Source organism: Sus scrofa, chromosome 10 (genome assembly GCF_000003025.6).
Source record: "Sus scrofa isolate TJ Tabasco breed Duroc chromosome 10, Sscrofa11.1, whole genome shotgun sequence".
Taxonomy (NCBI): Eukaryota; Metazoa; Chordata; class Mammalia; order Artiodactyla; family Suidae; genus Sus; species Sus scrofa.
In genome coordinates this window covers 21,565,415-21,581,323 of record NC_010452.4, presented here as the reverse complement: position 1 = coordinate 21,581,323, position 15,909 = coordinate 21,565,415, and the positions used below count along the sequence as shown (strand labels likewise).

The 15,909-nt window shown below is 39.3% G+C and overlaps 1 protein-coding gene across 1 annotated transcript in view; it reads right to left on the bottom strand.

Moving 5' to 3' along the window:
• The window catches only part of PTPRC (protein tyrosine phosphatase, receptor type C), a 118,644-nt gene that overhangs the window by 20,304 nt on the left and 82,431 nt on the right, over nucleotides 1-15,909 (bottom strand). Inside the window, 6 exon segments of the mRNA XM_003130596.6 lie at nucleotides 2,059-2,135; nucleotides 2,226-2,316; nucleotides 2,896-3,005; nucleotides 5,684-5,718; nucleotides 6,351-6,459; nucleotides 15,475-15,535. Of these exon segments, the coding sequence (XP_003130644.5) occupies nucleotides 2,059-2,135; nucleotides 2,226-2,316; nucleotides 2,896-3,005; nucleotides 5,684-5,718; nucleotides 6,351-6,459; nucleotides 15,475-15,535 (483 nt within the window).

The window sequence follows — 15,909 nt, the reverse complement described above, 5'->3', positions numbered from 1 at the left end:
AAGGAGGGCATGTGACAATGGGAACACAGGCAGGGTGAGGCAGCCACGGCCAGGAGCCTCTAGAAGCTAGGGAAAGGCGAAGAAGGATTTTCCCCAGACCCTTCAATCAAACACGGCCCTACTAACACCTTCATTTTGGACTTCTAGCCTCCAGAACTGTAATAACATGCTTTTGTTGTTTTAAGCCATCCGGAGCGTGGTGCTCTGCTATGTCCATTCTAGGAAATGAATACACTGTGTAAATCAATCCATAGATAGATGGAACGTGACCACTTTACCTTCTGCACCGAAAGTTTCTATATTTGTGTCTATCAAAACCAACCAACCAACCAAACTTCAACTTCAGTTGGTTTTTCTTTAAGAAAAAGTTCGAATCCCCCTATAAACCAGCATAGATGGTAGTATGACTTACACTTTGTCAACCATTTGATTGTCAAAAAAATATGTTGATGGTCACCATTTTGGCAGTCTATGTGGAAATAAACACTCGTACTTTGCTGGTGGAAGGCAGACTGGTAAAACCCAATGGAGGACAACTTGGAAATACCTTTTAAAATTACGAATGCATGTTCTCTTTGACCTGACAATTCTTTTGGGAATTTATCCTACAGATAAACTGAAACTCATTTTGAAATAATGAGTCAAAATTACTCATTAAACCATTATTTGTAATAGTAGATTAGAAACCATACTTAATGCCCATTGCTATAGGAACTGATTAAATACATCACAATATAGCTATGCCAAGAATTACTCTAAAAATATCAAGGAAAGATGTAGAAAAGCCCCATGTCCAGAGTCAGCCAACTACACCCTGTGACCCAAATTCAGCATGGCCTGATTTTGTAATATAATTTTTCTGGAAACAGCCACATCAGGTATTGTCTATGGAAATGTATCCAATGAGCTTCAGAACTGAGTAGTTGTAGCCGACATGGTATGTCCTATAAGACCCAAATATTTTTTATCTGGGCCCTTATAGAAAAAGCTTGCCAATCCCTGCTTTATAGAGTGGTATCTACTGTATCCAAGATAGGTGTTTTCGGGAAATGAAGCATCGCATAGAATACTGTGAACATTATGTCAGCATGTTTGGATAAAGGAGGGGATAAAAAAAGTTGGTGCTTTCCTGTTTATGTACAAAGAAACTCCCTCTGGATAAATAAGGAACAACATAGAGATTACCTCTTTTTTTTTTTTTTTTTTTTTGTCTTTTTTAGGGCTGCATCTGTGGCATATGGAGGTTTCCAGGCTAGGGGTTCTAACCGGAGCTAGAGCCACTGTCCTACACCACAGCCACTGCAAGTCAGGATCTGAGCCGCATCTGCAACCTACACCACAGCTGACAGCAATGTCGGATCCTTAACCCACTGAGCAAGGCCAGGGATTGAACCCACAACTCATGGTTCCTAGTTGGATTCGTTAACTGATCAGCCATGATTAGAAAGCCAAGATTACGTTTTAAGGTAGGTGGCTATTATAGGTAAACAGCAGATTGGGTGGGAGGAGGATTTAATTTTTTAGTCTCTCTATTTTATGCTGCTAATTTTTTTTTTAAATTTGTGTGATGTATTACCTAACAATTGTATAATAAATCACATTATTGAGTATTTTGGATAAGTTAACCATGTGCTATATCCTTTAATAATTGAACAAGGGCAAAGTAGCAAATTAATTGAAGCCTACTAGTTTCTATGGTGAGGGACAGAGGTGGGGCTCTTAAAAGAAATACACACATAGATCATTTAGTCTTATATTCATCATTTAACAGACACCAGTGTATTTTAATTCTTAGTGTCTTTTTGTTTGTAGAGAGAAATCCTATATTACCTAGTACCAATGGCAAGTAACAAATAGCTTTTCTTGCAAATACTGATTTTGTTGTTTCTATCAATGACATTTATGGGCTGGCTTCAAATTATTTGAAATAATATTTCTAAGAATTTGCCCTGACAAAGAAGGAGCTGAATGGAATGCAGAGATACAAGAGAAATGAAAATGGTCGGTGACAATATAATAAAATATAAAACAATCTGGCAATTATGCATTTTCACTCACATCGATATAGCTGGCATTTATATAGTTTGACCCTGCATCTCCGTTTATATCAGAGAGTTCAACACGGTTATAATCATCTGTTCAAAGAAAAGAAATATAAATAAGTGAAACAGTGAATAATCAAGTAGCTTCAATATATGGAAATCCAATTCTCAACGAGCACTTACAGGGAAGGATGTCAACATAGCGATTTTTATTCTGGTTAAAGGGCTTTCGAGCATCCTTGATGGAAAACTTGCTGAATACCCGTGGAATGCTCTGAAAGACACAAAGATCCTGTGGGTCACAGCAGATTCATGAAAAACCATTTCCCCTTGCCACTCATCATTTTGAGCAAATTGAACATCCCGGGATAGAGTTCCTTTACATTGATGAACAAATTGTATGTGGTAGAAATTGAAATTATTTGCAATTATCCCATTATTAGGAATTATGAAAAAAAAAGCGCTCTAAGAAAAATAAATGATGGACTACTTGGAGAATAAACCCATGAGAGCAAATTTAGCAGCAATTGCTCTGTCACTTTAAAATTCATTAAACAACACACACTTGGGTGATTGCCTGCATTGCAAGCACAAAATCAACCAAACGTGTTTTGTGATACAACTTCATAACTAGTAATGATACAATGAAGCAGCATTTGTTTAAAATATGTACTCGGCTTATGACTACATATCTCTCTTCTGGTCTGTAAATATCTGCTAACAATATCTGTTTAACTCCTTTGCAGTATTATGTGGGGGAAACTCAAGACAAATGGTTATACAATACATTTAAGATGGACTTATGTTGATAACTGAGTAAACCTTCTCACTAGGTATCAAGAAGAGCACACACCTGAAATTCAGCCAGGAACAGCCTTCCTTCATCAGCGATCTTTCTCTTGTAAGTTTCCAACAAAACATCTGCATTGATAGGCTCCACGTTCATCAGCTGTTTCTCATCATCTTTAAACATATTAAAGACTCGTGACTAGTGTTACGTCTCTCTTTCCAATGTTCATACATATTTTCGTTAAAGGTAGCCCTTGGGTTTAGTCCTTAACATCTTTCCTTCTCACACACATTTCACCTGGAAAAATCTCACTCACATATAAAAATTCACCTATAAACTTACAACATCTAAATCTTGGGCTCCCTCTTCTAGGCTTTGTACTAATCTTTTCCAACTTCGTCTCAGATTTTCCATACAGTTATCCTATAGGTACCAGAAAATCAAGATGTCCAAAGTAATTTTCCCTTAATACCAGTATCTCAAATCTCAGCAAATGGGACCACCATTCACAAAGTCACTTAAGTTCAGAAGATTCTGAATGATGCACAGTTGCTTCCTTGGTCCCCCTATGTCAGGGGTCACCAGGTACTTTCCATCCCTTCTGTCTGTGGTCACACTGGGGACCCCTCCTCGTCTACGTAACAACATCTTCCTGGCTCCTTTCCTTGCCTTCAGTCTTTCCCCACCTTAATTTATCTTTTAAACTGCCACAAATTCATCTTCTGATATATAAATATGAGCATACAATTCTACTTGTTGAAAAAAACAAAAATTCCACCCTGTTGTTTGTGCTCCATTGCCTAAAGGCTAAAGGTTAATGAACGCATCTTAGAATCTCACGCGACGCGACGCATCTCACCCACACTAATTGCTCCACTCTTGCTTTACATCTTACGCATGAATTTTCTCCAAGTGCATCACATGATTTCTATCCCCATGACCTCTGCACACACTGTTCTCTCTACCTCCATGTCCTTCCTCACTTTCCATAAATGGAACAGATTCCAAGCCAAGTAATCTCCATTGTGAGGATATTTTCTTTTTTTATGTGCATCTATGTCAAGCCCCACACCCATTTCTCTATATGGTGATTATGGATTTTTCTTTTGGTTTTATCTATTTGAATTTGTGAAATATTCTAAACATAGAAATTAAAGAATATGATTCATACCCTTATACCCAGGACTCATCTTAATGGGATAATATCTATACCAGACTGTGAACAGATTGTGTTAATTTGTTATGCTTCCAGAGGGTGAAACTCATTAGATGCTAGGCTTGCAAAATAATTGACTGAAGTACAAAATACGTACTAATGTAAATAACTATAATTGTATCTGGATACTGACAAACAACAGTTTCAGAAGAATAAGAGAATATAAGCAGCCAGGCATGTAAAAGTGTTTCTCCTACTATCCTGTGTTCCCCTGGCAGTATTTCTTTCAATATTCATGTTACTGCCCCCTCTTTAGCAGATGGAGAAGGAAGGTATCCATTAGGAGGGCACATTTATCTCATTGTTCATGGAAATTTTCTATCCAGTCACAGCTATCCCTACACAATTGCTTCATTGGGTGAATGGGAATCTCCAGCACTCATTCATTCTGAGTTCAGGGCCACCTTCAGGGTTTTATGGGGTTTGAGTAAGTCCTAACCATTCCAAGGGGTGATCAGTGTCATCTTTGAGATAAATGCTCCTTTGAGGCTCTCTGGTTGGTCTTGACCCCCGGCAATGGTCCCCCTCCTGTCTCAGGTGCTTGTCACTCTCATGACCTTCATCTGTCCTTCAGCCCATCCATCAAAACTAAGCCATAGGATACTTTTTCTCCCTTGTTTATTTATTCCTTGACATGAATTCCATATGCTCACCCAGGTACTGGGGATAAAGCACTGAATAGGAAAGGCAAACCTCCCTGCCACCTCAGAGCTCACATTCCAGTTAGGGAAGAAAGGTTAGCACGCAAATGAAATATATAACATAGCGTCAGGAAGATCCTGCAATGGAAAACGAAGCCTACTGGGAGACTCCAAAGAATTTGCCTTAAGCCTTCTGCTTACAGACTTGGGATCCACTCTTGCAGAGGGAAACCCTTCAAAGACAAGTTAAAACCAAGACAGAGGAGTTCTGAAAGGTTTCCTGCCTTGAGTATGAAAAAAACAAATCATTTTTGTTCTTATAAACACAGTTTCAACTTCTCCTACCATATCCTCTCTTACTGGATTAAAAATCCTATTTTTAAAAAGGAATTAAAGATGTACTGTAAAAGTTGGGGGGGAAAGGAGAAAAATGGAAGATGTTTTCATTTCCTATGTCAAATTGCAGTTTTCTTGTCATGTGCCTTTAGTGGAGACAGCCACCGGCCCACCCTGGCGGGGACGTGAGGACCCTTGTCACCTCCTGGCCTGAGGGGCTGTCCATCACTCCCTCGTGTGTGGGTCTGATGCTCCCCCACAGTCTTAGAAGACCCAGGTTCATGCCTTCCTCACATTCAGTTCTCTATTTTCCATCTTTCTATAGAAACCTACACATTCCCCAACTATGGCATAGATCGATGTCTGTCATATTTGTCCACTGGTCTGTCTTCCTCTATAAGATTCTAGACCTTTACGAGCAGGGTCTGTGATCTGTCACTGCCGTATCTTCCGTGCTGGCTGAATATTTGGCATGCACTGGGGAAATCACAGATTTTGGCAAACTGGATAAATACATAAATGAAGTAAAGCATCCTCATTGCATCCACAGAGGAAGTCCAGGTTAGATTTTTTTTTTTTTTTAATGTTGAATTCTTATTTAAAATGAGGGGATTCGAATGGGAGGGGATAGCCACCAGTAAAAAGCATACATACTCACCTCTTTCAACAAGTTCCTGCTGTTCATCTAAATTGCTGTGAAAATAGGAAATGTAAGTTTCTATCCTCCTAAGAAACATCGATTTCAGTTGGCAGTCAATTTATAGTTAATGAATTCTTGAAGGAAGGAGGGCGTGGAGGATAAAAGGGAAGCGGGGAGGGGAGAGAGTGGGGAGGGACGTGGGAGGGAGAAAAAGGGAGGAGGAAGAAACCAAGGGCAGTTGGCCAAATTCAGATAAGCAATTACATTATTTTATTTGGAACCTATTGGTTTTCATAAAATGCACTTATTCTTGGCCAAAGGAATGCATATACCTCCCTAGATATTTCTCTCTATTGCTGTTGTTGTTTTTGTTGGTCTGTTTTGGTTTTTGTCATTTTCCAGATTTCTCTGACCCACTTTGTACTAAAGCAATGGACACATTCTTTTCATTGGTTATTATTAAAGGAAACCCATCGCATTATTAGTGAATGTAGAAGGTATTAATATTTAATATATATCAATAAGACTATAGGAAAGTCTTTGATCAAAAGGTCACTGATGGCCTGAACTTCATGCTGTCATCTCTGAATTCACATTTTTTCACTTAATTGGTTCCAAACTAGCCTCAGAGATGGGACTATCATCATTATGACTATTTTTTTTTCATTTTGAAATCAGCTCTTACCTGGATCTTTTCTTATGCAGGTCATAGATTTTATAGAGAACTACAAGCAGGGCTATTGATGTCACAATAATCAGAAATATCAGAAATATGATCAGGGCATGAGAATTATCTAGAAATAAAAAAGAACACACGAAGTGAGATTATTATGCAAAATATGTTGCTGGATTCTTTGAAAAATCACCTTTAAAGTACTTTTAACATTTTAACATTTTCATTTCTTTTACTATTCTCGAAAAATGAAATTTTAGAATGAGACTAAATACTATATATTCCTGATTTTGTAAATCTCTCCTATATGGTTGAAAACCAATAAAACATATGTTATATGTTATATGTTGAGGGTTTAAGAGTATATAGAGTATAGGAAAGCAATTCTTTCTCCCTCCATTAATTAATGTCCTGTCCTTTTTTGTTTGTTTGTTTTTGCTTTTGAGGGCCATTCCCACGGGAGGATATGGGAGTTCCCAGGCTAGGGGTCAAATCAGAACTGCAGCTGCCAGCCTTCACCGCAACCACAGCAACACGGAATCTGAGCTGTGTCTGTGACCTACACCACAGCTCACAGAAATGCTGGATCCTCAACCCACTGAGCAAGGCCAGGGATGGAACCTGTATCTTCATGGATACAAGTTGGCTTCATTACCACTGAGCCACAATAGGAACTACTAAATAATGTCTTTTTATTAGGTACTGTCATTTAGATTTAATTACCTTTCTTTCAGCCACTGCATTTTGAAGGGATCAAAGAGGTAATCTAGTTATAATTCTTAGAGAGAAACCCCTATGGTTTAAATTATAGGCAGCAGTAGATAGCTTCTTACAGGGATTAGAAAAGTCTCTGCCCCACAGAGATAAGCCTGCTCATTGAGGTATAAAATCAATTAACCAAGGGACAAAATCATTTTATTCTACCATTGGGATGACGTGCCCTGGCATGAATTTTCACTAAGGTTTAATGTGAAATCATACCGTTTCTTAGAGGAAAGGCAAAGAAAAGAGAGCACATTGGAAACACGCCTTGCTCTGAATTAGTAGGTCACACTGTTCACCCACAGTGAGAGTGCAGAAAAACAATGCAGAGACATCAAAAACCACATTGCCTGGGTTCCTGGTCCAGCTTCCACCACTTTATAGTTGGGACCTTGGTCAGAATCCTTATCTTTGTGTCTCTGTCCCTAATCCCTAAAATGAGGCTAAATGAGTTTGATTCACAGTAAGCATTCAACAGAGTGCCTGGAACACAGTCAGCCCTAATTATTACCTACTTGCATGAAATATTTTGAGTCTTACTGTGTGCCAAACACTCACTTAGGTGCTTATGATATCTCAGAAAACAAAGAAAAGACTCTTGTCTTCATGGGACTGATAGCCAGGGAGGAAAGACAGACAGCTGATAATATACATGATACGTAAGCAAAGAGTAAAGTAGTAAGGAGGTGATAAAGACTGAGAAGCTATGGGAGTTAGCTAGACAGGTGCCTGGGGATGCATGTTCTCGGCAGAGAACTAGTTAGACAAGAACCTGAAGGCAGGAGCACGCCTGGAGTCCAAGAAGCAGCAAGAATCTGTGAGGCTGGAGTGGAGGAAGGGAGCGGTGGGAAGCAGGAGAGGCCATCTGAGAATGTGGCAGGGAGTCAGCAGAGGGCAAGGAGCAGATGTGAGGGCCTTGTAAGCCATTTTAAGTCACATTGGTGTTTGAGTTAAATGTGTAGCTCCTGTGGGATATTGAGTCAAGCAGCAATAAACCCTGTCTTGCACATTATACAGATTTTTAAGATCCCTTGTTGAAAATACCATAATCCATGGAAAATATGACAGCAGCTCAGATGAGATTCATAGCTCTGAATCTAGGGGAAACAGTCATATGGGGCTACAGTGAATGGAGATCAGAAGGCTGTGAGAGGAAAAGCCTTCAGAGAAGAACAGAAGCTCAGTTTTGGATTTGAGAATCTAAAGAAACAATCAGACGCCCAAGTGGAGGAAGGTGGACATGCAAATCTGAAATTCTTCTACCACAAATCCCATGAGAAAGGATCGGGAGACCTGACATTAATTGGAGAGTCTTGAACACAGGGTGGTATTTAAAGCTATAAGTTGAACAATTCATCAGAAGATTAAAATTGGATAGAGAGGGAAGAAATCCCAAGACTGAATCCTGAGACATTCCCATATTAAAAGTTTGGAGAAGAAAAGTGGAGCCAGTAAAGACACGAGCAATTGAAGTAGGAAGAAATGAGCTTTATTTCTGGGAGATGCAGGGGTAAAGAAATAGGGTAGCAGCTAATGAGGAAAGAGGGTCCAAAATATTACAGTTGTTGCTTGCTTTTAACAACAGCATACTTGTGAGAATATCCAGCAGAAAGGAGAAATCATGATGCAGGAAAGAGAGGTGACAACTGTTGGCAGAACTAGAACAAAGACTTTCAAAATTTATATGGAAATGCAAAAGACCTTGAAGAGCCAAAGGAATCTTGAAAAAGAAAAATAGAAATGGAGGATCGGGCTCCAAGATGTCAAACTACACTACAAAGATACAGTCATCAAACCAGTACACTACCGGGACAAAAACAGAAATATAGATCAGTGGAATAGGATAGAAAGCCCAGAGATAAACCCATGCACTGATGGTCAAATAAGCACAGGAGGAAAACAAGGCAAGAAAATACAATGGAGAAAAGACAGTCTCTTCAACAAGTGGTGCTGGGGAAAGTGAACAGCTACATGCAAAAAAAAAAAAAAAATGAAATTAGGACATTCTCTAACATACACAAAAATAAACTCAGAATGTATTAAAGACCTAAACATAAGTTGGGTACTATATAAAACTCCTAGAGGAAAACATAGGCAGAACACTCTCACATAAATCACAATATCTTGTTTGCTCCACCTCCTAGAGTAAGGAAAATAAAAACAAAAATAAACAGATGGAATCTAACTAAATTTAAAAGCTCTGCACAGCAAAGGAAACCATAAAAAAATGAAAAGACAATCCACACAATGGAATAAAATCTTTGCAAATGAAGCAACCAACAAAGGGTTGAACCCCAAAATATGCAATCATCTCACTCAGCTTTTTATCAAAGAAAAAAAGTCCAATAAAAAAAATGGGCAGAAGATCTGAATGGACATCTCTCAAAGAAGATAGGCAGATAGCCAAAAAGCACATGAAAGGATGTTCAACCTCACTAAATAGACAAATGTAAATCAAAACTACAATGAGGTATCACACCAGTCAGAATGCCCATCATTAAAAAGTCTACAAACAATAAATGCCACAGAGGTGTGGAGAAAAGGCAATCCCCCTACACTGTTGGTGGGAAAGTAAATTGGTACAACCACCATGGAGAACAGCATAGAGGTTCCTTAAAAAACCTAAATATAGAACTGCCGTATGATCCAGAAATCCCAATATGGAGCGTATATCCAGGGAAAAGCATACTTTGAAAATATACATGCATCCCAATGTTCATTGCAGTATTATTTACAATAGCCAAGTCATGGTAGAATCTAAATGTCCATTGACAGAGGAATGGATAAAGACGATGTGGTACATATATACAATGGACTATTACTCAGCCATAAAAAAGAACAAAATAATGCCATTTGCAGCAATACAGATGCAACTAGAGATTCTCATGCAAAGTGAAATAAGTCAGATAAAGAAAGACAAATACCATATGAGATCACTAATATTTGGAATCTAATAAAAAGGATACAAAAGAACTTATTCACAAAATAGAAACAAACTCAAAGATTTTGAAACCAAACTTATGGTTACCAAAGAGGAAGTGCAGGGGGGAGGGATAAATTGGGAGGTTGGGATTGACATTATACATGACTATATGGAATAGATGAGGAACAAGGAGCTACTGTGTAGCACAAGGAACACTACTCAAAATTATGTAATAGCCTATATGGAAAAGACTCAAAAAAGAAATGGATATATGTATAACTGATTCACTCTGCTGTATACCTCATTATAAATCAACTATAATCCCATAAATTAAATGCAACTATAAATGTAATACAATTCATTGAGTAATTATATAAAAAATGAATAAATGCAAGAGCGTGATTAGAGTGAGGGGTTGTAAATTGTCATCATGCCTGGAGGGAGTGGAAGGCTTCAAAGGGGTGAGGGCAGTGTGTTGATTTGAAATACCACAGCTGTGGTTTGCTAGAGTTCATGAAGCTAGGAAGAGACTTGGTGTTCTTACTACTTTAGATGAAGAAACAAAATCAATCCTCTTAAATCATGTTTCTAAGGCAGTACAGAAATGATACATCTAAGGCAGGGATAGGCTGAGAAGTTGGGTATTCTTCAGGAAAAATGCAGTGAGCAGAATTCCAAGGTGGTGCCCAAGCTTCCCAGGTCCCACTTATTTAATCCAACACTAATCTAGGTACTGTGGCTGTGAGGCTGTGCAGAGAGAATCTGAGTCTCCTGTCAGTGAGATTTTAATCCATAGAGATTGTTCTGGGTGAGCCCAACCTCATCAAGTGTCCCTAAAAGCAGGAGCCTGAGATCCGAAGCACCAGAAGGATTCCACACGCTGCTGTGGTGGGAAGAGGGAGGAGGCCATGTGGGCCTCTAGGAGCTGAGTGCAAACCCTGGCCCACAGCCCATCCAGGAAATCAAGTCATTGGTCCAACAACATCAAGAAACAGGACTCTGGCAACCTGGAATGACCCTGGAAGCATTTTTCTGCATGTTCTCCAGATAAACACTCATCATGGCTGACACTTGGATTTCAGCTGTGTGATACCCTGAGTGGAAGAGCCGGTCACAGGGAGCCGGAATTCTGACCGACGAAACTGTGAGCTAATAACTGGTGTGGTATTAGGCTGCTGGGTTTCAGTAATTTGTTAGAGGGAAAACGAATACAAAATATTGCCTCCCTTGCAGTTTTGTCTAGGGACAGTCCATACCGTTTGCTGCCTCTGAGACAACCAGCATCCTCCCTTCCTCACCTCCTCCCTCCCTTCCCCTGGCAGACCTGGACCAGCTCTCCTTGCTGCTCAGTGTGTCCAGATAACTGAGATAAGGGTAGAAGTGGTCCCAGGTGTGGTGCTTACACCCTCTGGAGAGACTCTACACACCTCTCTTCTCCAAACTGCTGGCTGGATGTTGCTGGCCATCTCAAAATCAGAAGTCACATATGGGAGAGGGCAGCCTTGTGTCTGCCTGGGGTTCTGAATGAGGGTGTGGAGCAGAACCCCGTCTCTACAGGCATACAAACATCCTGCAATGCTGTGGAGTAAGAAATGTCCATTCTGCTACATCACCGGGACCTGAGGGTTTATGCATCCCAGCACCCAACACTGGCTTCGTGCATTCATACCCCTTATTCATCCCATTGTTACTGAGCAAATGCCAAGTGTCTTACAACTGGGATGGTCTCTGGGTACAAAAGAAAATATGGCATAAAAAGGTACCAGTTCTGAGGGGATTTTCCTTATCTGGGGGTGGGGGGGAACAAAAGCTATACAGGTAAACGAACACATCAAATTATTACGTGTTTTCCTTAGATTTATGAAAAAATAAAGTAGAATGGTAAGAACATAAGGGGAACCTATTTTCTCTGCAGTCCGTGGAAATCTTCCTGAGCACAAGAGATTTCTCCTGCAATCGAAAACATAGAAATGACTCATCCAGGCCATGGGCTGCCCAAATAGTGTGTCTCATGCTCAGAACATCTCTCACTGGGAATTCATAAAATCAGGAACATAGAAAAGTAGCTTCACGTGAAGATTTTCTGATGCCAGATTTAAGTTTGAATCGTGGCTCTGCCATTTTTTTGACTCAACACAGGGCGGACCAATTAAATGATCTGAGTTCACCTTTCCTCATCTATGAAGTGGCAATGATTTGTTCTTTAGATGGTATTGTAGGATGTCTGTATGTGTCCTGCGTGTGTCTATGTATGTTTTTATCTATCTATCTATCTGTCTATCTATCTGTCTGTCTGTCTGTCTGTCTGTCTGTCTATCTATCTATCTATCTATCTATCTATCTATCTATCTATCTATCTATCTACCTATCTATCTATTTATATCTATCAAGAGACAAAGAGAAGGCCAACACGTACTAGACATTTTGCAAATAAATAAATGCACCAAATGATGATAAGTACCAAAGAACACATCAGTGTAGGATTCCTAAATATGACTCATGCAAATTCCAAAAAGACTGCAAAAAAAAGAGCAGAGCAAAGAAAATTTCTCATAGCTATAAGCCTCCAGGTCATGAAGGCCAATGGCAGCATCCAAAAGAATAAGTGAAAATGACCCACATTAGACCAAGAATAAAGAGGAAAGCCTAAAATCTCCAGGGAGAAGAGGAAATGAAGGAACATAAGAATGAGAAACAGGTAGCAAATTGCATCTAGAATGTAATTCTAGATGCAGGGGAACAGAGCAGACATGATTTTTAAATTCTAGATTTTTAAATGTGGAGTCTACGCCAGGGCAAAATGTTGATTAAGTGTCAGAACAGAATAAAGATATTTTCATGCATGCAATCATTAGGATATTTTCTTCTTACACTAGAAGATACAAACCAGTAAGATTTTTAAAACTGCATGAGGAGTTCCCACTGTGGTGCAGTGGAAACTAACCTGACTAGTATCCACAAAGATGCAGGTTCATTCCCTCGCCTTGCTCAGTGGGTCAAGGAGCCGGGCTTGCGGTGAGCTGTGGTAAAGGTCACAGATGCAGCTCAGATCCCACGTGGCTGTGGCTGTGGCTCTGATTCGTCCCCTAGCCTGGGAACTTCTATATGCCATAGGTGTGGCCCTAAAAAGCAAAAGTTAAAATTAAAATTAAAAATGCATGAGATTCAAATGCATCAATCCTAAGACAGGAAACCGATGCAGAAAAATTTTATGATGGCATGCGAGTTGTACCTCTAGAAAGTCCCGAACGAGAACAGGAAGCTCAGCTGGGAAAGTTGTCAAGATCCAGGCAACAGGATGTGATGCCAGGGAACTCAGACATACATTTCTAGCAGCTCTGTTTTTGCAACTTGCACCCCAAGACCTTTGCTGGAGCAGATGTCACTATTAACACATAACTACATTATTCAGCTCTTATGAAAATGCTCTTGTGAACGAAGAGTTAATGATACCTTTTTCGGCTTCATGGGGAAAAAAAAAAAAAAGGAGCCTGGAATAACCCTCTGGCCCCACTGAAGTGGGAATGTGATAAAGATGGAATAGTAGCTGTTACCTGGCAACAACGCTAATGTAAATGTGATGGCTGGTTTCTAAAGGGCATGTGGACTAGGATGGTTGCATATGAACGATGGTGAACAATGGAAGTCCTGGCTTTGTGTCTCCTGAGTGCACTAGCCCAGGGCACATTTTGTCACTGGGCACATCCCTGTTGGCACATCTGGAATTATTTTAAGAGATACTGATTTCCTTTCTTAACATGGGGCTCCTAAGCCAGCGACTCCGGCACCCACACACATGATCCATTTTACATCTCTGTTGCCTCCTAGAGGGTCAAAAAGGACACAGTCCCTGGCCAGTCGTGGGTACCGCTACCCACATTCCCGTGGCCAGATCCCCTCACTGGGTGTGTTTCCTGCTCTGTGTCTCTCTGCATGAAAAGGTGCCAGCCTTCCTATTAAGTAAAATGAGAGTCTGAAATGTCCAGCAGAGCCTATGACCCCAAGAGTCAGTGCTGCTGCTATAAATTATTGACCTCATCAGAAAACCTCAATGAAGCTGTTGTTATTAAAAAGGAATCATAAAAGAAATGAAAGTGAAGAGATCTGGCTGGTTTTGTCTGGCATCTCACATTAGGGGCTTTTATTTTAGCAATCTGAACAGAAAGAACTTTATATGGGACTTGGTATAGAGGTTTGGAAAATAAGCTGATTTTGTATCTTCCTCTTTGGAAAGATTTTGGAAAGTAAAGCATGAGCGACTAGGCATGTGCGTATGTGGGTAGTTGACAAAGACGGAGAAGGGGCAGGGATGGTTGGAAAGAGCCTGAGCTTGATAACACTGCACTTGGAGCTTTGAATGGAATTTTATCTTATTTTCTTTACAAAGCAAACAAGTAGGGAAAATGTAAAGCACTGTGTTGTCTTCTTCCTTCACAGCCTCAAATCAATCAATCAGTAGGCAACGTTAGTAACTCTGAAAGAGCAGCTGACAATATCGTCTCTCTCTATATATGAAGGAAACTGTAAGGAGATCTGAAATCAGAAAATTGCTCGTTCTAGAGACCAGAACACCAGGTGGGAGTGGTGACATGCAGCTAGCATTTTCATTATTATAATGGCATTTTAATTTAAGTGTTTTTTTCCTATATGCACCTTTATTTTGGTTAAAACAGCCTAAATAGTCATGACAAAAAAATTAAATACCCTGATTGCCACGAGGGAATGACCATCCCAGCTTTCCTTGGATAAATCAGCACAGATTTGTAGGTACCTACTTGTGTCAGGTGTACAGTTGAGAGATGGCACAAGACAAGGACATAATTTCTAACAGAGCACACGAAACCAACATGCTTGAAACAAACAGGAAGAAATATCCTAAACATAGCTGTAGTGTTAGCCTCTGCAGATAAATCCTTTTGGAGGTGTTTGATGAAATGATCAATCTTCGAATAATTGAGTTTCTTAATTTGAACTTCAGAGGCCCTATTTTAATAGGACATTCACCCATACAGAGGTTTGACCAGACAACTTGAAATATAATGTTAATGGAAATTTAAACATGTAATATTCAAACTTGAGTATAAATGTAAAATAAGAAAGCTTTGCAATTGCTAAAATATATTTAATGTAAGTATAATAAATAGGGGGAGGAGGAGAGAATGGGATGGATTGGGACTCTGGGGCTGATGGATGCAGACTATTGCCTTTGGAATGGATAAGCACTGAGATCCTGCTGTGTAGCCCTGGGAACTATAAATGGTCACTTATGATGGAGGATGATAATGTGAGAAAAAAGAATGTATACTTGTATGTGTAACTGGGTCGCCTTGCTGTACAGTGGAAAATTGACAGAACGCCCTAAACCAACGATAACAGAAAAAACAAAAATCATTATAATAAAAAAATTAATTAATTAATATAAGTAGAATAAATAGCTGAGTAAGGACTTACAAGAAGTTGAATGTGAGGCAGACTCCGGAGCACCATGAAATTGTCCATTCTTGTAATAGACCTGAATTTCAATAATCAAGGAGAAAATCATTTTCTAATGTAAATTCATAACAGCATAACACATACACTATTTCCTATACATTGCTGTTTATTTTCATTAAAATATATATATACTGGTTAGCTTTAAAGTTGAAACGTCGAGATTATGTCAATATTTACTTACCAAAAACTTTTTAAGGAAAACACTTAACAGTGAAAAATATATAAGGACATTTTAGCCCCTTTAGCCATAATAAAATAATAATAGTTGGAATCAGCAAGAATAAATGAAACTGAAAGAGCAAAATCCAACACATCAAAATGTTTGTCATTTAAAGTTAACAGTCCCTATTTTTTTTTTTTCCTTTTTAGGGCTATACCTATGGCATATAATAG